The 25,103-nt window shown below is 41.8% G+C and overlaps 1 protein-coding gene across 10 annotated transcripts in view; it reads left to right on the forward strand.

The window, feature by feature from the left end:
- The window catches only part of ank2a (ankyrin 2a, neuronal), a 90,148-nt gene that overhangs the window by 52,299 nt on the left and 12,746 nt on the right, over positions 1-25,103 (forward strand). For 8 of the 10 annotated variants that reach the window (XM_061679049.1, XM_061679048.1, XM_061679052.1 and 5 more), the window contains 5 exons: positions 7,821-7,898; positions 8,084-8,215; positions 8,351-8,491; positions 8,579-8,789; positions 9,914-9,992. The exons of 1 other annotated variant lie outside the window; for it this stretch is intronic. In XM_061679049.1, coding sequence (XP_061535033.1) covers positions 7,821-7,898; positions 8,084-8,215; positions 8,351-8,491; positions 8,579-8,789; positions 9,914-9,992 — 641 coding nt within the window. Of the gene's footprint in view, positions 1-7,820; positions 7,899-8,083; positions 8,216-8,350; positions 8,492-8,578; positions 8,790-9,913; positions 9,993-13,365; positions 24,549-25,103 lie in introns of those variants that run through there. One more of the 10 variants, XM_061679047.1, reaches the window with a different exon arrangement.

Raw genomic sequence — 25,103 nt, forward strand, 5'->3', positions numbered from 1 at the left:
GTATTTCGACACCGGAAGCAGTCGCTCTCAAAGAAGGCACCAGCACACAGGAAGCAAAATCTCAAATTCAAACTACACACTACAAGTCCCTTGATGCATTACAGCTAATGTCAGATACTGTTTCTTTTGGAAACAAATTAGACAATGCTGATACAATTCAGCATGATAAGGGTAGGACTAGTCCTCAGAGAGAACTACTAACGAACAGGGGCAGGAGAATGATCCAAGTTGCAGAGCAATCTATCAGCACCGGAAGGACATTATCTGATGATTTGCAGATAAGCCCTGACCGCAGACCTTCTGAAGACTTCAGTGCTGACATAAAGGCTGAGCTTGAAGAAAGTCCTGAGTACCAGCTATTTAAGCAAACACCCACAGCCTTAGATGTGAGCTTTGAACTGGAGGGATCGGATGATGAGACTTTGATTGACAGACTATCGATCTGCAGTTCTTTCAGGGAAAATATTTTTCCTACTGAGAATCAAATGATTGATGAAGGACCTGCATTCGCCCATCAGATGAACAATGATAATGAAGTTAAAGAAATCCCTGTTGATGAACCTCTACTTGAAGAAGTCCACATAAGTAGGAAAACAGATAAGCAGAAATGCATGTCAGCAAAAGATATGTCAGGAATTATGTCCTTTATGAAAACTGACTTGGATGAGTATCTACAAACTAGGCCTGTTCCAAATCAGTCACCACACGAAGTTATTATTGATGAAAATTTTGAACATATTATCCTAAGTAAGGAAAAAGAAAAAGATAGCTTCACATTTTCATTTGGTAGTATTGGTACAGAACAAGAAACTGATCATAAAAAGTTGAAAGATCAGTCATTGAAAATGCAAGCTGAAGAAGCAGAGCACGAATGTGAAAAATCAAAAGGTGCAAAAAGGAGGTCTGGGATGTCATCAGTCAACAATGATTTCGATCAGTTCCTGGAGGCCAGGCCAATGCCGAGTTCGCCAGTGGAACAGAAAAATTTGAAAAATAAAATTGAAGAAACAGTTTCTGGAATAGACAAAAATAGGACACATCATTCAAGTTTGGCACAGAACTACGAGGTTCCAGAGACCCTGCAAGTGAATAATCAGATACCTTCTTGCTTGCACGATGAAGTAGTGAACGATGAAAGAAAAGTGTATGCAACAAGTGATCATGGAAACGATCACTCAGAATGTGATAGTGGAACTGAAAAAAACACAATGGAGGAACAGTTATTTCAAGAAGTCCATGTTGGCAGGGAAGCAGATTACCAGCCACCTGCAACAGTCAAAGATATGTCAGGGTTGGTGTCCTTAATGAAGACTGACATGCATCATTGTGTAGAAACTAGGCCTGTAACAAATCAACCCCCACAAGAGAATATCACTGAGGAAAATTTTGAACAAATTATCCTTGTAAAGGGAAAAGAAAAAGATATTCACCCATTTGCTTGTGATATGGCTGGGTTTGGCACAGAACAGAAGTACTGTAAAGAAAGTTATATAAGGGAAGACAGAAATGAGACATCTCGTTACAGTTTGGGAGATGAGTATGAAGGGCTTGCAGTAGCCCCTCAGATGCACAATGATAGTAAAGACATCGCAATAGATGAACCACTACTTGAACATGTCCAAATTAGCAGGAAAACAGATAACCCAGCACCCACAGCAGTGAAGAATATGTCAGGGTTGGTGTCCATAATGGAAACAGACATGGATCAATGTCTCAAATCTAGTCCTGTAACAGATCAACCCCTGCAAGAGGATATCAGTGAGGAAAACCTAGAAAAAAATATCCAAACAGAAGTAAAAGAGAGAGACATTCATCCATTTGCTTCCGATGAGGCTGGATTCGGCACAGAACAGAAACATTTTGAACAAACTGATATTAGAGAAGACAGAAATAAGACAGCTCATTCCAGTTTGGGAGATGACTATAACGGACTTGCAGTGGCCCCTCAGGTGAACAATTATAATACAGACATCACAAATGATGAACCACTACTTAAAGAAGTACACATTGGCAAGAAAACAGATTACCAGGCACCCACAACAGTGAAAGATATGTCAGGGTTGGTGTCTTTAATGAAAACGGACATGGATCAATGGCTCGACTGTAGTCCTGTAACAGATAAACCGCTACAAGAGGATATCATTGAAGAAAAATTTGAACAAATTTTCCAAGCAAAGGAAAAAGACATTCACCCATTTGCTCCTGATGAGGCTGGGTTCGGCAAAGAGCAGAGACCTTTTGAAGAAACTGATATAAGAGAAGACAGAAATAAGACACCTCGTTCCAGTTTGGGAGATGACCATGAAGGATTTGCAGTGGCCTCTCAGGTGATCAATCATAATGAAGACATCACACCTGATGAACCGCTACTTGAAGAAGTCCACATTGGCAGAAAAACAGATTACCACCCACCCATAGCAATTAAAGGTATAACAGGGTTGGTGTCCATAATGAAAACAGACATGGATCAATGTCTTGACTCTAGTCCTGTAACAGATCAACCGTTGCAAGAGTGTATAATTGAGAACAATTTTGAACAAATTATCGGAACAAAGGGAAAACAGAAAGGCAGTCACTCATTTGCTTCTGATGACAATGGGTTCGGCACAGAACAGAAACATTTTGAAGAAACTGATATGAGAGACGACAGAAATACGACACCTCCTTTCAGTTTGGGAAATGACTATGAAGAATGTGTTGAGGCCCCTCAGATGAACAATGAAGAAATCACAATTGATGAACCACTACATGAAGAAGTCCATATTGGCAAGAAAACCAATGAACATGTATCCACAGCAGTAAAAGATATGTCAGGGTTGGTGTTCATCATGAAAAATGACTTGAATCTACTTCTAGAAACGAGGTCTGTACCAGATCAACCTACACAAGAGAATATAATTGAGAGAAATTTTGAACAAATTATCTTAACGAAGGGAAAAGGGAAAGGCATTCACCCATTTGCCTCTGATAAGTCTGGGTTTAGCACAGAAAAAAAACGTTCAAAAAAAAATGTTAGAACAGAAGACAGAACCAGGACATCTTGTTCCAGGTTGAGAGACGACTGTGACAACCCTGCAGGGGCCCCTCAGGTAAACAATGATAATGAAGACATCGCAATTGATGAACCACGACTTGAAGAAGTGCACATTGGCAGGAAAACAGATCACCAGGCACCCACAGCAGTGAAAGATATGTCAGGGTTGGTGTCCATAATGAAGACAGACATGGATCAAAGTCTCAAGTCTAGTCCTTTAACAGATAAACCGCTACAAGAGGTTATCATTGAAGAAAAATTTGAACAAATTATCCAAACAAAGGGAAAAGAGAAAGTCATTCATCCATTTGCTTCTGATGAGGATAGGTTTACCAGAGAACAGAAACATTTTGAAGTAACTGATATCAGAGAAGACAGAAATAAGACACCGCTTTCCAGTTTGGGAGATGACTGTGAAGAACTTGCAGTGACTCCTCAGATGAACAATTATAATGAAGAAATCACAATTGATGAACCACTTTTGAAAGAAGTCCATATTGGCAAGAAAACCAATAACCAGGCACCCACAGCAGTGAAAGATATGTCAGGGTTTGTAATGAAAAATGACGTGGATCAAAGTGAAGAAATTAGGTCTGTACCAAATCAACCCCAGCAAGAGTATATAATTGAGGAACATTTTGAAAAACTTATCTTAACAAAGGGAAACGAGAGAGACATTCACCGTTTTGCCTCAGAGAAGGCTGAGTTTGGCACAGAACTGAAACATTTTGAAGAAACTGTTATAAGAAGAGACAAAAATACAACACCTCATTCCAGATCGGGAGAGGACTGCGTAGGACTTGCTGTGGCCCGTCAAATGAACGCTGAGAATGAAGAAATCACAATTAATGAACAACTACTTGAAGAAGTCCACATCGGCAAGAAAATCAATAACCAGGCTCCCACAGCAGTGAAAGATATGTCAGGGTTGGTGTGTCTAATGACAACTGACTTGGATCAGTGCCTAGAAAGGAACTTTGAAGAACAACCACCACAACAGGTTATTGAGGAAAGGTTTGAGCAAATTATCTTGATAAAAGAAAAAGATAAGGATATTTATTTATTTGATTCGGGTGAAATAAAAGACCAAGTTGTGGTTGGAACCACGGAAACTGATCATGCAAAGATGGAACATAATTTATTTGAAATAAAAGCCCAAAACACAGAGAATGAATCTGAAGAATCCAAAGCCGCCCAAGATGTAAAAAGAATTTCTGGAAAAATGTCAGTCAATGTTAGTGAGTTTAATAAAATTGTAGAGGACAAGTCTATGGCTAGCTGGTCAAAGGAAGAAAATAATGATCAGAAACAGGAGCATGTCACTGATGAAGTTATAATGGATGACACAACACAAACAACAGATGAAAGTCAAGCCTTCACTAAAGAGCTCGCTTTGACAGAAGAATGGATGGGACTAAAGCCTTCATATCAACCATCTTCTGATGTAAAGGAGATGTCGGGGATGATATCACTGCTGAAGAGTAACTTAGACCAATGTCTGATGCATAGGCCAGTGACATATCAGACTCCAGAAGAGGACATTATTCAGCAGACATTTGAACAAATTAATCTTACTAAAGTCCAAAAATCCTCTAGTGAAGAGAAAACGGAAAATACCAACAAGCAAGATGAGGCGACACTGACACAGATGCAGAATGATGTGATTGAAGTCAAAGACGTGACTCCAAGTTCAGTTTTTGAGGCCCCATTCCAGGAAGTTTGCATCGAGGAAAGGAAATGCAAACCAGAGTCAAACACTGAGAGGGATATATCAGGCATGTTGTCACTCCTTGGTGCTGACTTAGACCATTGTTTAAAGGAAGAACCAGTGCTGACACAACACCACCCAGGAGAGGAGGTAGTCCATGAGCACTGCAAACAAAGTATAATATCAAAAGATCTTGACAGTGAAACATATACATTTTCTTCTGAAAATAGCACATTATCAGATGATACCAGATCAAAGCAAATGAAATGCAAAACTTATTCAGATGAAGATGAAAGTTGGAAGAATTTCCTGGCTGAAGAGGCTCCAGCTAAAATGTGTCCTACTGGAGAGTCACATTTTAGCGACTACAGTGATAGTACTGTGAAATTTACAAAGCCATATGAAACAATGGGTGAATGCAAGAATCAATATAACTATATCAATTTTGGTGCTACCGGAACATCTACACCACAAAGGCCACATGATTTACAGAACCTAGCCACTTTCGGTCTTGATGAACAAGTTAAAGAGCATTATCCACAAGACTCTCTGGAGGCAAGTCCGGTCTTGGAGGATATATCTTCGAAGAAATCCCCTGATTCCATTGAGCCAAGCCCTACTAGAGAATCCCCTTGTCCAGACTCTCTTGAAGGAAGTCCCACACAATCAGAGGAAACTGGAGACAGGATATTATCAGCCAAGGCAGCTTTGTACGAGGATTATGCATCACAACTTAAAGCATGTCTAGCTTTTGACACAAATATTTACAAAAATGACAATGAATCAGAAAACATCACGCAAATGGAAGGTGATAAATACCCACCTTTCCATGATGATGAAACCGAGGACCATTCCACAATCAATCAATTTACCCCAGAAGAGGAGATGTTTAAAATGGCTGCAAGAATCAAAACTTTTGATGAAATGGAACAGGAAGTTAAAACCAAGAGCGCTACATCCCCATATACACCATTACAGACAAGGGATCATGAAGATGTTGAGCTAGATGTAAAAATGTCCCCAGCTATGCGATCTTCTTCACAAGATACAGCAGAGGAATATTTTGAAAAAACAGTCACAGAAAAAGGTATTGGTTCAAGTCTTGGTATACACAAAGAGAGGGAAGAATTTGAGTCACAAATAACCGCAGAGGACTTTTTTCCAGGAAGTGAAGAGTCTCTACAACTCTACGACAAAAGTCAAAATGAAATACATGACAATGAAAGTAATTCAAAGAAAGGTGCTCTTGATACACATTTTTATAGCTGTGTTACAGAAGACCTCCATCCAGATAATGACAGCAAAGACACCCTACGGCAAGGAATTACTAAACCTTGGACTATAGTGTGTGCGAAAGAAACACAATATTTTACATCCAGGTGTGACGATTCTGTAGCCTACAATGGACAAGGTAATGAACAGAGAAATAATTATGATTGTGCAGAGGACAGAAAAATACTTGATAAATCACCTCCTCAATCACCAAGTGATGACAAAACCCCCGATCAGTTTAAATTTGAAGAGGGAAAGCTATTTGAAATGACCAGAGGGGGAGCAATTGATCTGACCAGAAGTGTTGAGGAAGATATTGAAGGATATGCATTTTTTCAAATAGAGGGACATCCAGTCCATGAATTTGTTTCAGAGGACACTGGGGAAGCGCAAAGCACCTTGTCAAAATTCGACAATAGTGATTCAATTGCAGAGGAGATCCTAGAGAACCCAACAGAGGTCAGTGTTCCTACTGCCAAACCCAGAACTCTCATGACACCCTCATGTGAGAAGTCAAAGAGTGACAAGCACCTTTCTGAAGCTGATCTTGGTAGCTCAACAGAAGTCCAGCTCGGTTCCCCCACTGGATTGGAGAAGCTGACAGTTATTCAAGGTGATGACAAAGGCCTTGGTGTAAACTATCTTGACTCAACAATAGCTGATCCTCAGTCAAACACAATCATGGAACCATTAGCATACCCAAAGCAGAGCTGTGATTCATTATACTCCTCTGCTGATGAGGATGAGGAAGTAGATCAGTGCTCGGTCATTGAAACGTCTTTTTCAGGTAGACAGGGTATTGCCAATCAAGGCAGCAAAACAAAGGAGGATAATCACTTAAAACTGAGACGATCCGCAAAGAACTCTGAGCCTGAATTGGTTAACAAAACAGAAGACCCAACCATAATTCGCAGAACAAGATCTGAGACAGATTGTGCTCAAAATAAAGCCTCAGGTAAAAACAGCAGGAGTAGTTCTGACAGTGTTCAACCCACATATGTACCAAGCCTTTCCTCGGCTAAACTTCTTTCCTCAACAAAGCAAATGAAAGGAATCCAAAGCTGTAAGACTGAAGAATCATCCCTTTCTTTGGATACTGATGAAATCAGCAGCTCAAGTCACAAAAGTCCAGATTCTGTTATCTTTATGTACGACATCCCAGACTCGAACATTTTAGATTCAGATCCTTTGAGGACTGTGCAACAGTCTTCTGGTACAGTGGATGTGTTTGAATCTAGGCCTACCTGGGATGACATGGAGGAAACTCAGATGCAGAGAATCACCGATGAACAAACTCCAGAATGCATGCCAGGTATGGCCAGATCTACATGAGCTTTTGCTTTCCTAGTTCTTCTCCCTGGCAGCAAGAACTCTTTTTTTCTTTGTAAGAGCATTCTTGCCCTCACGTGTGTGCATGTTGTGGTGTTTTGCATGTTGGTGAGTTACATGTCCATCTCATCTGTGTCTGTATCCTATCTCAAGATTGAATGGTCATGTTGGTTTTTATATCACAACTTTATTTTAATGCAGACTATTTCTATCTCTGATACTAATATAGCTTAACTAATATAAATACATTTGATCTGCAGATCTTGACCACATAATCATATTTTGGAAACTCTTTAGAGTGATGAATCCAACCTTTATCTTTTCGTCAATGTCAGCATTACATTTCCACATTTAATTTCAAGTGTATTGCAATATGTAAAGACATGGTCTTGGGAAAATGACACTAGGAGCATTTACAGGATTTGACATGTACAAAGAAAGTTAAAAATATTTTATTTTACTGTGGTGGTATTTTAGTGGATTGGCAGGATGATGCTGACAGGAAGGAGGAAACATTAGCTATCATTGCGGATCTGCTTGGCTTCAGCTGGACTGGTAAGCTGTTATTTGTGTAGATAGTCTTGCTTTCTTTTTTACTAATAGTATCAAAATCTTTTTTTCTTTTAAAAAAATATATATCATTGTATTCTTTATGTAAAACATTAAAGTGTGTGTTATTATGATTTGGTCAGCAAAAACACACTCAGTATTCCTTCACATTTTGTTATCCATTACCCCAGAGCTGGCAAGGGAGCTGGAATTCAATGAAGATGATATTCAGATAGTTAGGTCACAGAATCCCAATTCACTTCAAGAGCAGAGTCATGCCTTGCTTCAACGTTGGGTTGAACGTGAAGGCAAACATGCCACAGGTACATATTATTTCAGCCTTATTGGAGAAAACACAGACTAGGATTATTTGTCCATCCTGAATATTGGAAATTTCCACACTTTAAAAAAAAAAAAATAATAATAATAATCCATCTTTTTAAATGATCATTCCACAGAAGATTGCTTGATTAAGAGACTGACTAAGATCAACCGGATGGATATTGTTCATCTAATTGAAACCCAGATGAACAAATCAATTCAAGAACAAACCTCCAGGACATATGCAGAGATTGAGAAGACATTGGACCATAGTGAAGGTAGTTTTGGCACATTTTTTTTGTCAAAGGGTTTTCAATAAGTATACTAAATGAGTGTGTTTTACATCCTCTCCATTTTTTTTTCAGTTTCAGTGGCTCTGTCTTCAGTGCAAGAGGATGTGGAAAGCCCCAGGATTATGAGAAGGATTGAATCAGATCGCAAACCTCCTCCAGCTGTTTCTGAAGAGGACCTCTCTGTAGCTTCTCTACTGGACATTCCTTCATGGGCAGAGCCTACTGGACATATCCACTCAGACAGCATGCATGGTGACCTTTTGGAGGAGCTTGAGATCACACAGTAAATTGACAATTTTATTCATTGGATTTCCAAATATGTGGCCTAGATCTGTAAATTAATTTGTTACATCATTTGACAACAACAACAATAATAATGACAACAAAAATAATAATAAGCACAGATGACAGTATGTAGTTCTTGCAAAGTGATCCCTGAGTAGAACTGTGAATAAAATTATATACCTCTCGTCTAGTCTTTATGGCAAAAGGGGGAGGACCGTGGTGGTGCCAGCCCACACTGTCATTAGCAATAATGATGAGGCGGTAGATGATAGGGTTGAGGTCACGGAGGGGGTCACCATTGAGAAGTCTAGCACAGGGCGCCATAAAGCTAGCACCGCCACTCCTTACAGCATGGGATCACTCGATCAGCTAATTTGGTGCAGTTCTTTGGGGCAGCCAGTCTTTTATACACCATGGTCCAGTTTCACGTAAAGACATATTTTGACGGACCATTGTAGCTGCTGTTAGCAGCCCCTGTGTACACTCAGCCACCATCGCCGCACGTGAGTGGCACCGTTTGCAAGGAAATTTCTTGTGCGCCACAGGCTCGCAGCTGAGCTCAACTAAATTGAGAAAGGAACGAATCAGGTCATGAAATTATTCCATAATGTTTACTCAAAAGATTTGAACAAGTTCTTCATGAACAAAAACACTACTCAAGGCCAGTCTACCGCTGCGCGCCCGCCGCCCAACAAACGAAAATGGTTGGTGGCACGCAAAAGCGCACTGATACAATCAAATTGAGTGCACTTTTAGTATTTTCGGTGCATATGTGCATCTTTGCAGTACTTATGTACACTCCTTTACATAATTGACCTGTGGATCAACTTTTTGTAACACTTTTTGTTTGGTAATGTACCTTGAAATTTTTCTAAAGTAAAAATATGTGCCCTGGCTAAATAAAGGTGGGGAAACACTGCTGTGGTGCACTGACAAAACTGTACTGATTATACTGTTGATGCTATTTTTAAATTACGTTCAATGAGAGTGTACCCCGCCTCCTGCCCGTAGTTAGCTGGGATAGGCTCCAGCATACCCGCAACCCTAGTGAGGATAAGCGGTGTAGAAAATGGATGGCTGTGAAGGCATAATTGTTGACTGTGTCTTCTTTATTTGTTGCAGTGAACTCAACCCTAACTTGTGGACATCAGATGATGTAATTTCACACGAGCGTACCCGCTATGTCAACTTAGATGAGCAAGTAAGTATGCTCCCCACCAAAACAGAAGCTGCAATGAAGAGCAAAGCAACTCATGTTTATGATGCCAAGTACGAAGTGAAAGACCAGCAAATTTCCTGCAATATTCAAGTTCATGTTTTGAAACCTTTTCATGGTAGTGGTCAGCGCCAAGTCAAAGAGAAATGCAGTCAAAACGTCTCTGGAACATTTGCTGCAAAAGACGATGAGTGGTCATCGGAAACTTTGAAGTTGCCGTCATCTGGATCTATCAGTGACATTAGTCTGATCTTATCTGAATCAGACCAAGCTGAGACTGACTTCAAAGAGATTTATGAATACAACTATATTCCCCAGATTGTCACTCTAAATTTCGCCAAAGAAAAGTTTGGTGAAGCAAAAATGGTAGGACCAGAGGTTTCACTCGAGATTCACCAAGTAACTGAAGAAAACACAGATTTAGATGTAAAAAGTGACGTCTTACAGAAGAGTGTTGATGAACTCACAACCCAATTCTGCAAAGAATTCCATGGCCATCTCGAGAGCCCACAGGTCTCTAATGTGAACAGGGGCTATGATTCATTTACAATCAACAACGAAAACACAAAAACACAAGTTAAAAACTTTAGATTTCAGGATAACATGTCCTTCATTGATGATGATGATGATGATGTCCAGACAGTGGAATCCATTGTGACTACAGCCAAGTACCAACTAATGGATCATAGTAAAAACACTCAAATGGCCTGTGACTCAACTGAGAGCTCCGATATTTGCAGTGCAATCAGTCCAGACAGTGAGACATACAGGGAAAAAACAGTCTCTTCTCACCTTTATTTGCCTATCTATGCACGACAAACATCTGAGCAAGATGAAACATTGTCTTCCATGTCCTTAGGTTATGACACTTATGTTGACGAAGAGGATTTCTCACCAGCAGAATTTTGGACCTTAAATGACCCTTTACCAAGACCGTCATCACCCGAATCTGTCATGTCAATCAGTGATTACAGGGCAATGTCCCCTGACTCTCCTCTCAGTAAAAGGAAGGGTTTTACTGCAGACCTTCCCATAAAGGATGATAGCTGGTTACTCTTTTCAAACTCAAATAAATGTACTTCACCCGAAATTACTGAAACCAACACAGACTCTAATCCATCAAATGAGTGTGACACTAGTTTGGTGCAATTTGGTGCAACAAATAAACTTGCACAGAACTTTGATTCTCAAGTTGCAAAACACAGTCTCCCTTTACCAGACAGTGTACTTATTGAGGGAGAAATTTCAAGTTTGACTTCAAACATTCTGCCTTATGAGCATTTGCAGGAAGTAAGTTCTCTCAATAGAAAGGCTTTGCAAGAATTAGGCACATATAATCATGGATATGAGTTGTCAGATATGGATTGCCGTCCATTCTCACCACAATCTCAGACTTCTCAGTACAGTTTCTCATTCCTTGAGCTCTTGCTCTCTGAACCAACCCGTTCCCAGCTTATGAGTCAGTTTTGTGATTATTTTTTACAGTATTCAGGGGGTAATCCAACCTTACCCCAAGTGACACAACACGACACAGAACTGGTCGAGGTTAGTACCTTGGAAACAAAACTGCCCTTGGATTATAATTATCTGCAATATGACGATTACAAAACATCAAATGTTCATCTTTTGCCAGATGTGCCCCATTCAGTACACAAGTCTGATTCACAGTATTACATGAACGCACATCCATTACAGCGGAATGAATGTGATAAATGTGAAAACCACAATGCAGGAAAGTATGGATCAATGAATACAATCGGTCATGTAATGATTGATAAAGAAGAGAGAGACTATGTAAATGAAAAACAAATGTCATTTGAACCTAGTCTTCAAGTCCTTGAAGCAAAGAAAGAAAGTCAGGAATCATTTCTTGATTATTGGTTTTCTAAATTGGCACCTCAACCTTCTAGCTTACAACCATCAACATATGACCCAGATCCTTGTATAACACATTTTGGAAAAAACACAGTCAAACAAAAGAAAAAAGGTCTAAATAAAGATTCTGTAGGTTCTATTTGGATGAAAAAATCAACAGAAGCAAATATTTATTCAGAAAACAAATTTCACAAACCATCTCTGGAGACCTCCAGCAGTTTGTCAGAAATAGAATTAAAGAAACCAGTCATTTTTAACTTTGTGGAAAGGCCAAAATACACCTTAGAGTTTCCAAAGGATAAAACAATGACATTACACAAAGAAAAACCTTCCAATATTGAGGATTTGGTCCAAAACAACAGGCAAGAAAATCTGATATCATCCTTTACAAACGCAGGAGTATCAATAACAAAGTGTTCTTTATGTTCTGAATTGATTGAACAGGAAAAAGACACACATTGCAACTTTTTCTTACAATACACTGAAGATAAACACAAACCAAGGAAAATATCCTCAAACCTGTGTCTCAAACATAGTTTTGAAAACAGCGGACCAAAAACAGCGCGACAAAACCTTGTAACTGTGAACAAACCCCAGAGAAAATGTTTAGTGAAGTCTTTTCCATATGCAGAAGTTGTGCGTGGCGTAACACATGAAAAGCAAGTAGATGTCATGTCTGAAGAAAAGACATTTGAGTCGAGACCTTGTTTGCCATTGTTAGATTCTGACGACTCCAAGGAAAACTTGGTGTTGGAAGCAAGACCTTCTTCTCCAGAGTCTGTAGCATCTCAGTGTGAACTGAGGGCTCTTTCTCCTGACTCACCTGTTCCTCATTTTGACATGGCCCAAATTGAGACTGATGGCCAATCCTTTCACCAAAGGTCTTACACACCACAATCAAGTGCTTCAGGTTGGGAAGGTTGTGATTTGTGTCTCACCGACCTTTTTGATGAGACCAGACCGAAGTCTCCACAGTCTGTTTCATCAAACATAGAACTAGATATCTTAGTCAGCAGCAGGGCGCTGTCTCCAGATTCTGTTTCTTCAGCTGTAGACACGTCCCTACTTCGGGACTGGCTGTTAAAATTCAGAGCATTCTCGCCAGAGTCTGTGGCATCAGTTGAGAAGTGTTCATTTGGTCCTGATTGTATGTTTGTTCAAAACAACAAACATTGTAGTTATTATTTACGGTATACTGAGGAAAGGCCATTTTCTCCTCTGTCAACATTGTCTGACGTGGAGTATTCAGAATTTTGTCTTAAGGATCTCTTTGACGACAGCAGGCCAGGATCACCAGATTCAGTATCGTCAGAAAATTTAAGTGCAGAAAATAATGTCGTGGCAATTGCAGGCCAACCATGGTCTTTTGCAAGACCTTTCACATATGCAGATGTCGTGCGTGGCTTTAAAAATGAAAAACAATCCGAGACCCGGTCTGAAGACACGGCTTTGGAGTCTAGGCCTATTTTGCGACCATCTGACTCTTTTGATGACTTTTCTGACTTCTCCACAGATGAGTTGACTATGGAGGTGAGACCTTCTTCTCCACAGTCTGTAGCATCTCAATGTGAACTTAGGGCTCTTTCTCCTGACTCACCTGTTCCTCATTTTGACGTGGCCCAAATTGAGAATTATGACCAATGCTTTCACCAAAGGTCGTACACACCACAATCGAGTGTTTCAGATTGGGAAGGTTGTGATTTGTGTCTCACCGACCTTTTTGATGAGACCAGACCGATGTCTCCACAGTCTGTTTCATCAGACATGGAACTAGATGTCTCATTTCGCGGCAGGGCGCTGTCTCCAGATTCTGTTTCTTCAGCTGTAGACACGTCCCTACTTCGGGACTGGCTGTTAGACTTCAGAGCATCCTCCCCAGAGTCTGTGGCATCAGTTGAGAAGTGTTCATTTGGTCCTGATTGTATGTTTGTTCAAAACAACAAACATTGTAGTTATTACTTATGGTATACTGAGGAAAGGCCATTTTCTCCTCTGTCAACATTTTCTGACCTGGAGTATTCAGAATTTTGTCTCAAGGATCTCTTTGACGACAGCAGGCCAGGATCGCCAGATTCAGTATCGTCAGAAAATTTAAGTGCAGAAAATAATGTCGTGGCAATTGCAGGCCAACCATGGTCTTATGCAAGACCTTTTACATATGCAGATGTCGTGCGTGGCGTTAAAAATAAAAAACAATCAGAGACCATGTCTGACAACACGGCTTTGGAGTCTCAGCCTATTTTGCGACCATCTGACTCTTTTGATGACTTGTCTGACTTCTCCACAGATGAGTTGACTATGGAGGTGAGACCTTCTTCTTCACAGTCTGTAGCATCTCAATGTGAACTCAGGGCTCTTTCTCCTGACTCACCTGTTCCTCATTTTGACGTGGCCCAAATTGAGAATTATGACCAATGCTTTCACCAAAGGTCGTACACACCACAATCGAGTGTTTCAGATTGGGAAGGTTGTGATTTGTGTCTCACCGACCTTTTTGATGAGACCAGACCGATGTCTCCACAGTCTGTTTCATCAGACATGGAACTAGATGTCTCATTTCGCGGCAGGGCGCTGTCTCCAGATTCTGTTTCTTCAGCTGTAGACACGTCCCTACTTCGGGACTGGCTCTTAGACTTCAGGGCATCCTCCCCAGAGTCTGTGGGATCAGTTGAGAAGTGTTCATTTGGTCCTGATTGTATGTTTGTTCAAAACAACAAAAATTGTAGTTATTACTTACGGTATACGGAGGAAAGGCCATTTTCTCCTCTGTCAACATTGTCTGACGTGGAGTATTCAGAATTTTGTCTCAAGGATCTCTTTGACGACAGCAGGCCAGGATCGCCTGATTCAGTATCGTCAGAAAATTCAAGTGCAGAAAATAATGTCGTGGCAATTGTAGGCCAACCATGGTCTTTTGCAAGACCTTTCACATATGCAGATGTCGTGCGTGGCGTTAAAAATGAAAAACAATCAGAGACCATGTCTGACAACACGGCTTTGGAGTCTAGGCCTGTTTTGGGACTATCTGACTCTTTTGATGACTTTTCTGACTTCTCCACAGATGAGTTGACTATGGAGGTGAGACCTTCTTCTCCACAGTCTGTAGCATCTCAATGTGAACTCAGGGCTCTTTCTCCTGACTCACCTGTTCCTCATTTTGACGTGGCCCAAATTGAGAATTATGACCAATGCTTTCACCAAAGGTCGTACACACCACAATCGAGTGTTTCAGATTGGGAAGGTTGTGATTTGTGTCTCACCGACCTTTTTGATGAGACCAGACCGATGTCTCCACAGTCTGTTTCATCAGACATGGAACTAGATGTCTCATTTCGCGGCAGGGCGCTGTCTCCAGATTCTGTTTCTTCAGCTGTAGACACGTCCCTACTTTGGGACTGGCTCTTAGACTTCAGGGCATCCTCCCCAGAGTCTGTGGGATCAGTTGAGAAGTGTTCATTTGGTCCTGATTGTATGTTTGTTCAAAACAACAAACATTGTAGTTATTACTTACGGTATACGGAGGAAAGGCCATTTTCTCCTCTGTCAACATTGTCTGACGTGGAGTATTCAGAATTTTGTCTCAAGGATGTCTTTGACGACAGCAGGCCAGGATCGCCAGATTCAGTATCGTCAGAAAATTTAAGTGCAGAAAATAATGTCGTGGCAATTGCAGGCCAACCATGGTCTTATGCAAGACCTTTTACATATGCAGATGTCGTGCGTGGCGTTATAAATAAAAAACAATCAGAGACCATGTCTGACAACACGGATTTGGAGTCTCAGCCTATTTTGCGACCATCTGACTCTTTTGATGACTTGTTTGACTTCTCCACAGATGAGTTGACTATGGAGGTGAGACCTTCTTCTTCACAGTCTGTAGCATCTCAATGTGAACTCAGGGCTCTTTCTCCTGACTCACCTGTTCCTCATTTTGACGTGGCCCAAATTGAGAATTATGACCAATGCTTTCACCAAAGGTCGTACACACCACAATCGAGTGTTTCAGATTGGGAAGGTTGTGATTTGTGTCTCACCGACCTTTTTGATGAGACCAGACCGATGTCTCCACAGTCTGTTTCATCAGACGTGGAACTAGATGTCTCATTTCGCGGCAGGGCGCTGTCTCCAGATTCTGTTTCTTCAGCTGTAGACACGTCCCTACTTCGGGACTGGCTCTTAGACTTCAGAGCATCCTCCCCAGAGTCTGTGGCATCAGTTGAGAAGTGTTCATTTGGTCCTGATTGTATGTTTGTTCAAAACAACAAACATTGTAGTTATTACTTACGGTATACTGAGGAAAGGCCATTTTCTCCTCTGTCAACATTGTCTGACGTGGAGTATTCAGAATTTTGTCTTAAGGATCTCTTTGACAACAGCAGGCCAGGATCACCAGATTCAGTATCGTCAGAAAATTTAAGTGCAGAAAATAATGTCGTGGCAATTGCAGGCCAACCATGGTCTTATGCAAGACCTTTTACATATGCAGATGTCGTGCGTGGCGTTATAAATAAAAAACAATCAGAGACCATGTCTGACAACACGGATTTGGAGTCTCAGCCTATTTTGCGACCATCTGACTCTTTTGATGACTTGTCTGACTTCTCCACAGATGAGTTGACCATGGAGGTGAGACCTTCTTCTTCACAGTCTGTAGCATCTCAATGTGAACTCAGGGCTCTTTCTCCTGACTCACCTGTTCCTCATTTTGACGTGGCCCAAATTGAGAATTATGACCAATGCTTTCACCAAAGGTCGTACACACCACAATCGAGTGTTTCAGATTGGGAAGGTTGTGATTTGTGTCTCACCGACCTTTTTGATGAGACCAGACCGATGTCTCCACAGTCTGTTTCATCAGACGTGGAACTAGATGTCTCATTTCGCGGCAGGGCGCTGTCTCCAGATTCTGTTTCTTCAGCTGTAGACACGTCCCTACTTCGGGACTGGCTCTTAGACTTCAGAGCATCCTCCCCAGAGTCTGTGGCATCAGTTGAGAAGTGTTCATTTGGTCCTGATTGTATGTTTGTTCAAAACAACAAACATTGTAGTTATTACTTACGGTATACTGAGGAAAGGCCATTTTCTCCTCTGTCAACATTGTCTGACGTGGAGTATTCAGAATTTTGTCTTAAGGATCTCTTTGACGACAGCAGGCCAGGATCACCAGATTCAGTATCGTCAGAAAATTTAAGTGCAGAAAATAATGTCGTGGCAATTGCAGGCCAACCATGGTCTTTTGCAAGACCTTTCACATATGCAGATGTGGTGTGTGGCTTTAAAAATGAAAAACAATCCGAGACCCGGTCTGAAGATACGGCTTTGGAGTCTAGGCCTATTTTGCGACCATCTGACTCTTTTGATGACTTGTCTGAGTTATCCATAGGTGGGATGACGATAGAGGTGAGACCTTCTTCTCCACAGTCTGTAGCATCTCAATGTGAACTCAGGGCTCTTTCTCCTGACTCACCTGTTCCTCATTTTGACGTGGCCCAAATTGAGAATTATGACCAATGCTTTCACCAAAGGTCGTACACACCACAATCGAGTGTTTCAGATTGGGAAGGTTGTGATTTGTGTCTCACCGACCTTTTTGATGAGACCAGACCGATGTCTCCACAGTCTGTTTCATCAGACATGGAACTAGATGTCTCATTTCGCGGCAGGGCGCTGTCTCCAGATTCTGTTTCTTCAGCTGTAGACACGTCCCTACTTCGGGACTGGCTGTTAGACTTCAGAGCATCCTCGCCAGAGTCTGTGGCATCAGTTGAGAAGTGTTCATTTGGTCCTGATTGTATGTTTGTTCAAAACAACAAACATTGTAGTTATTACTTACGGTATACTGAGGAAAGGCCATTTTCTCCTCTGTCAACATTGTCTGACGTGGAGTATTCAGAATTTTGTCTTAAGGATCTCTTTGACGACAGCAGGCCAGGATCACCAGATTCAGTATCGTCAGAAAATTTAAGTGCAGAAAATAATGTCGTGGCAATTGCAGGCCAACCATGGTCTTTTGCAAGACCTTTCACATATGCAGATGTTGTGCGTGGCTTTAAAAATGAAAAACAATCCGAGACCCGGTCTGAAGACACGGCTCTGGAGTCTAGGCCTATTTTGCGACCATCTGACTCTTTTGATGACTTTTCTGACTTATCCATAGGTGAGTTGACGATGGAGGTGAGACCTTCTTCTCCACAGTCTGTAGCATCTCAATGTGAACTCAGGGCTCTTTCTCCTGACTCACTTCTTCCTCATTTTGACATGGCCCAAATTGAGAATTATGACCAATGCTTTCACCAAAGGTCGTACACACCACAATCGAGTGTTTCAGATTGGGAAGGTTGTGATTTGTGTCTCACCGACCTTTTTGATGAGACCAGACCGATGTCTCCACAGTCTGTTTCATCAGACATGGAACTAGAAGTCTCATTTCGCGGCAGTGCGCTGTCTCCAGATTCTGTTTCTTCAGCTGTAGACACGTCCCTACTTCGGGACTGGCTGTTAGACTTCAGAGCATCCTCGCCAGAGTCTGTGGCATCAGTTGAGAAGTGTTCATTTGGTCCTGATTGTATGTTTGTTCAAAACAACAAACATTGTAGTTATTATTTACGGTATACTGAGGAAAGGCCATTTTCTCCTCTGTCAACATTTTCTGACGTGGAGTATTCAGAATTTTGTCTCAAGGATCTCTTTGACGACAGCAGGCCAGGATCACCAGATTCAGTATCGTCAGAAAATTTAAGTGCAGAAAATAATGTCGTGGCAATTGCAGGCCAACCATGGTGTTTTGCAAGACCGTTTACATATGCAGATGTCGTGCGTGGCGTTAAAAATGAAAAACAATCAGAGACCTTGTCTGAAGACACGGCTTTGGAGTCTAGGCCTCTTTTGGGACTATCTGACTCTTTTGATGACTTTTCTGACTTCTCCACAGATGAGTTGACTGTGGAGGTGAGACCTTCTTCTCCACAGTCTGTAGCATCTCAATGTGAACTCAGGGCTCTTTCTCCTGACTCACCTCTTCCTCATTTTGACGTGGCCCAAATTGAGAATTATGACCAATGCTTTCACCAAAGGTCGTACACACCACAATCGAGTGTTTCAGATTGGGAAGGTTGTGATTTGTGTCTCACCGACCTTTTTGATGAGACCAGACCGATGTCTCCACAGTCTGTTTCATCAGACATGGAACTAGATGTCTCATTTCGCGGCAGGGCGCTGTCTCCAGATTCTGTTTCTTCAGCTGTAGACACGTCCCTACTTCGGGACTGGCTCTTAGACTTCAGAGCATCCTCCTCAGAGTCTGTGGGATCAGTTGAGAAGTGTTCATTTGGTCCTGATTGTATGTTTGTTCAAAACAACAAACATTGTAGTTATTACTTACGGTATACGGAGGAAAGGCCATTTTCTCCTCTGTCAACATTGTCTGACGTGGAGTATTCAGAATTTTGTCTCAAGGATCTCTTTGACGACAGCAGGCCAGGATCGCCAGATTCAGTATCGTCAGAAAATTCAAGTGCAGAAAATAATGTCGTGGCAATTGCAGGCCAACCATGGTCTTTTGCAAGACCTTTTACATATGCAGATGTCGTGCGTGGCGTTAAAAATAAAAAACAATCAGAGACCATGTCTGACAACACGGCTTTGGAGTCTCAGCCTATTTTGCGACCATCTGACTCTTTTGATGACTTGTCTGACTTCTCCACAGATGAGTTGACTATGGAGGTGAGACCTTCTTCTCCACAGTCTGTAGCTTCTCAATGTGAAGTCAGGGCTCTTTCTCCTGACTCACCTGTTCCTCATTTTGACGTGGCCCAAATTGAGAATTATGACCAATGCTTTCACCAAAGGTCGTACACACCACAATCGAGTGTTTCAGATTGGGAAGGTTGTGATTTGTGTCTCACCGACCTTTTTGATGAGACCAGACCAATGTCTCCGCAGTCTGTTTCATCAGACATGGAACTAGATGTCTCATTTCGCGGCAGGGCGCTGTCTCCAGATTCTGTTTCTTCAGCTGTAGACACGTCCCTACTTCGGGACTGGCTATTAGACTTCAGAGCATCCTCCCCAGAGTCTGTGGCATCAGTTGAGAAGTGTTCATTTGGTCCTGATTGTATGTTTGTTCAAAACAACAAACATTGTAGTTATTACTTACAGTATACTGAGGAAAGGCCATTTTCTCCTCTGTCAACATTGTCTGACGTGGAGTATTCAGAATTTTGTCTCAAGGATCTCTTTGACGACAGCAGGCCAGGATCGCCAGATTCAGTATCGTCAGAAAATTTAAGTGCAGAAAATAATGTCGTGGCAATTGCAGGCCAACCATGGTGTTTTGCAAGACCGTTTACATATGCAGATGTCGTGCGTGGCGTTAAAAATGAAAAACAATCAGAGACCTTGTCTGAAGACACGGCTTTGGAGTCTAGGCCTCTTTTGGGACTATCTGACTCTTTTGATGACTTTTCTGACTTCTCCACAGATGAGTTGACTGTGGAGGTGAGACCTTCTTCTCCACAGTCTGTAGCATCTCAATGTGAACTCAGGGCTCTTTCTCCTGACTCACATCTTCCTCATTTTGACGTGGCCCAAATTGAGAATTATGACCAATGCTTTCACCAAAGGTCGTACACACCACAATCGAGTGTTTCAGATTGGGAAGGTTGTGATTTGTGTCTCACCGACCTTTTTGATGAGACCAGACCGATGTCTCCACAGTCTGTTTCATCAGACATGGAACTAGATGTCTCATTTCGCGGCAGGGCGCTGTCTCCAGATTCTGTTTCTTCAGCTGTAGACACGTCCCTACTTCGGGACTGGCTCTTAGACTTCAGAGCATCCTCCTCAGAGTCTGTGGGATCAGTTGAGAAGTGTTCATTTGGTCCTGATTGTATGTTTGTTCAAAACAACAAACATTGTAGTTATTACTTACGGTATACGGAGGAAAGGCCATTTTCTCCTCTGTCAACATTGTCTGACGTGGAGTATTCAGAATTTTGTCTCAAGGATCTCTTTGACGACAGCAGGCCAGGATCGCCAGATTCAGTATCGTCAGAAAATTCAAGTGCAGAAAATAATGTCGTGGCAATTGTAGGCCAACCATGGTCTTTTGCAAGACCTTTCACATATGCAGATGTCGTGCGTGGCGTTAAAAATGAAAAACAATCAGAGACCATGTCTGACAACACGGCATTGGAGTCTAGGCCTGTTTTGGGACTATCTGACTCTTTTGATGACTTTTCTGACTTCTCCACAGATGAGTTGACTATGGAGGTGAGACCTTCTTCTCCACAGTCTGTAGCATCTCAATGTGAACTCAGGGCTCTATCTCCTGACTCACCTCTTCCTCATTATGACGTGGCCCAAATTGAGAATTATGACCAATGCTTTCACCAAAGGTCGTACACACCACAATCGAGTGTTTCAGATTGGGAAGGTTGTGATTTGTGTCTCACCGACCTTTTTGATGAGACCAGACCGATGTCTCCACAGTCTGTTTCATCAGACATGGAACTAGATGTCTCATTTCGCGGCAGGGCGCTGTCTCCAGATTCTGTTTCTTCAGCTGTAGACACGTCCCTACTTCGGGACTGGCTCTTAGACTTCAGAGCATCCTCCCCAGAGTCTGTGGCATCAGTTGAGAAGTGTTCATTTGGTCCTGATTGTATGTTTGTTCAAAACAACAAACATTGTAGTTATTACTTACGGTATACTGAGGAAAGGCCATTTTCTCCTCTGTCAACATTGTCTGACGTGGAGTATTCAGAATTTTGTCTCAAGGATCTCTTTGACGACAGCAGGCCAGGATCGCCAGATTCAGTATCGTCAGAAAATTTAAGTGCAGAAAATAATGTCGTGGCAATTGCAGGCCAACCATGGTCTTTTGCAAGACCTTTTACATATGCAGATGTCGTGCGTGGCGTTAAAAATAAAAAACAATCAGAGACCATGTCTGACAACACGGCTTTGGAGTCTCAGCCTATTTTGCGACCATCTGACTCTTTTGATGACTTGTCTGACTTCTCCACAGATGAGTTGACTATGGAGGTGAGACCTTCTTCTCCACAGTCTGTAGCTTCTCAATGTGAAGTCAGGGCTCTTTCTCCTGACTCACCTGTTCCTCATTTTGACGTGGCCCAAATTGAGAATTATGACCAATGCTTTCACCAAAGGTCGTACACACCAAAATCGAGTGTTTCAGATTGGGAAGGTTGTGATTTGTGTCTCACCGACCTTTTTGATGAGACCAGACCAATGTCTCCGCAGTCTGTTTCATCAGACATGGAACTAGATGTCTCATTTCGCGGCAGGGCGCTGTCTCCAGATTCTGTTTCTTCAGCTGTAGACACGTCCCTACTTCGGGACTGGCTATTAGACTTCAGAGCATCCTCCCCAGAGTCTGTGGCATCAGTTGAGAAGTGTTCATTTGGTCCTGATTGTATGTTTGTTCAAAACAACAAACATTGTAGTTATTACTTACAGTATACTGAGGAAAGGCCATTTTCTCCTCTGTCAACATTGTCTGACGTGGAGTATTCAGAATTTTGTCTCAAGGATCTCTTTGACGACAGCAGGCCAGGATCGCCAGATTCAGTATCGTCAGAAAATTTAAGTGCAGAAAATAATGTCGTGGCAATTGCAGGCCAACCATGGTCTTTTGCAAGACCTTTCACATATGCAGATGTCGTGCGTGGCGTTAAAAATGAAAAACAATCAGAGACCATGTCTGACAACACGGCTTTGGAGTCTCAGCCTATTTTGCGACCATCTGACTCTTTTGATGACTTGTCTGACTTCTCCACAGATGAGTTGACTATGGAGGTGAGACTTTCTTCTCCACAGTCTGTAGCATCTCAATGTGAACTCAGGGCTCTTTCTCCTGACTCACCTGTTCCTCATTTTGACGTGGCCCAAATTGAGAATTATGACCAATGCTTTCACCAAAGGTCGTACACACCACAATCGAGTGTTTCAGATTGGGAAGGTTGTGATTTGTGTCTCACCGACCTTTTTGATGAGACCAGACCGATGTCTCCACAGTCTGTTTCATCAGACATGGAACTAGATGTCTCATTTCGCGGCAGGGCGCTGTCTCCAGATTCTGTTTCTTCAGCTGTAGACACGTCCCTACTTCGGGACTGGCTGTTAGACTTCAGAGCATCCTCCCCAGAGTCTGTGGCATCAGTTGAGAAGTGTTCATTTGGCCCTGATTGTATGTTTGTTCAAAACAACAAACATTGTAGTTATTACTTACGGTATACTGAGGAAAGGCCATTTTCTCCTCTGTCAACATTGTCTGACGTGGAGTATTCAGAATTTTGTCTCAAGGATCTCTTTGATGACAGCAGGCCAGAATCACCGGATTCAGTATCGTCAGAAAATGTTATTGCAGAAAATAAAGTCGTGGGATTTGCAGGCCAACTTCAGTCTCGTGCAAGACATGTTACACTTGCAGATGTGTCATCCTTGTCCCCAGTGTTGAGAGACCTCCATCCTTATCAAAAATTTATATCACCTTTGTTTGAGCCCCTCTATAAGGGACAATATTCCTCTTTCAAAATGTTTTTTAACTTCAATGTCGAACAACAGCCTTTCCACGATCCTCAACCAGTCCCCTCCTATTTAGCAGTCAAACAGCCACGCAAGTTATCTCTGTCTTGTATTAATCCTTCATACAATCATCTCCCAGAGAATCCTTCAACCTGCCTCACTGACAAATGTACTGCAAAATTTCCTCCAGACTCTGCTGTCCTATCATATTTTACACCAAAATATTCTTCCCAACTTGCTCAGGAATGTAAATTCAATGAATCATTTTCACAATCAGATAATGTTGTACACATATGTGAGGCATCTCATTCTCATCAGTTATCAGAAAATGTATCTGTTTCACCAGATTCATCAGTGTTGCATCTAAAGTTTGTTGATCAGTATCATGATGAGATCAAACCAGATTCTCCCAAATCTATTGCCCTTGACAGTGAAACTCATGACACACTGCGCCATCAAAACATGGTTGTCCAGTCATTTAGTGACTCCTGCTTTTCTAATTCAAGACAATCTTCCTCTGGAATTCCTGATTCAGTTGAAGATTCAGTACAATGTTTAAAACACCAACAATCTCAACACGGTCTCATAGGTGAAAGTGTTCCCACAGACCAAAGACTTGCCCACAACCCAATCCATAGGAGATTAATGGCACACATATTTGATCCAGTCTATAAGGGAAAACATGTCTGTGACACAGTCATGTTTAGTCTAACTACTTTTGATAGAGGCTTTGAAAAGACTTTTGAGCAAAACAACTTTGAATGTTTAACAGCTATTGGGGAGACGCAATTTGTTGAAGAATCTTGTTATTTTGAAAGCATGGACAGCATCGAGCCTCCACTGAATGAGGCCATGACTGGCAATGCTAGCCAGCCAGAGTTGAGTTCCATGCCATCTGTGGAAGAAAACATGGACTTTCATCACACTGTCAAAGTCATGGAGGCCTTCAGCAAACAAACTCAAACAAGGAGTGAAACAATGGAACCAAGACCGCTTTTGCTTGAGCATGAAGGGACAGACACTATATCCCCATTAATGATGACACACAGCCAAGATGTCCTTGTCAAAGACATGAAAAGACAGTCAGTGAGAATGGACAAAACGTTTCAAGTTCTGCCGGTAAGACAGCAGAAGGTCTTGCTATGCAGAGAATGCAGTGTTGCTTCATATAATTAATAATTTTGGCACTATACTGTATATTGTTGGAATGAATGCTTTACCTCAAGCTTTTACTAATTGCACACAATGGCCCCACTGCCATGGCGTGTTCATATTAAAGCAGAAGGAATGGTTTTCTTTCGGGATTGCCAGACAGCTGTAGCGCAGCAACTGTCATAACTACTATTCAGTAATGTGCTCAGCATTTTAATGGGGAGTGTGCTCTCTGCACTGATGTTATAAGAGAGCATCAGCCATTTACAGGAGGTCCTTGGTTTACGATGGTATCAATATACGAGGTTTGGAGGTTACGATAGAGATGGGGAGGATGTGCAACAGGTTAGGGTGATTAAGGATAGAGATGGAAATATGTTGACTGGTGCCAGCAGTGTGCTAGGTAGATGGAAAGAATACTTCGAGGAGTTGATGAATGAGGAAAATGAGAGAAAAGGGAGAGTAGAAGAGGTGTGGTGGACCAGGAAGTGGCAATGATTAGTAAGGGGAAGTTAGAAAGGC

Source organism: Phycodurus eques, chromosome 6 (assembly GCF_024500275.1).
Source record: "Phycodurus eques isolate BA_2022a chromosome 6, UOR_Pequ_1.1, whole genome shotgun sequence".
NCBI classification, from domain to species: domain Eukaryota; kingdom Metazoa; phylum Chordata; class Actinopteri; order Syngnathiformes; family Syngnathidae; genus Phycodurus; species Phycodurus eques.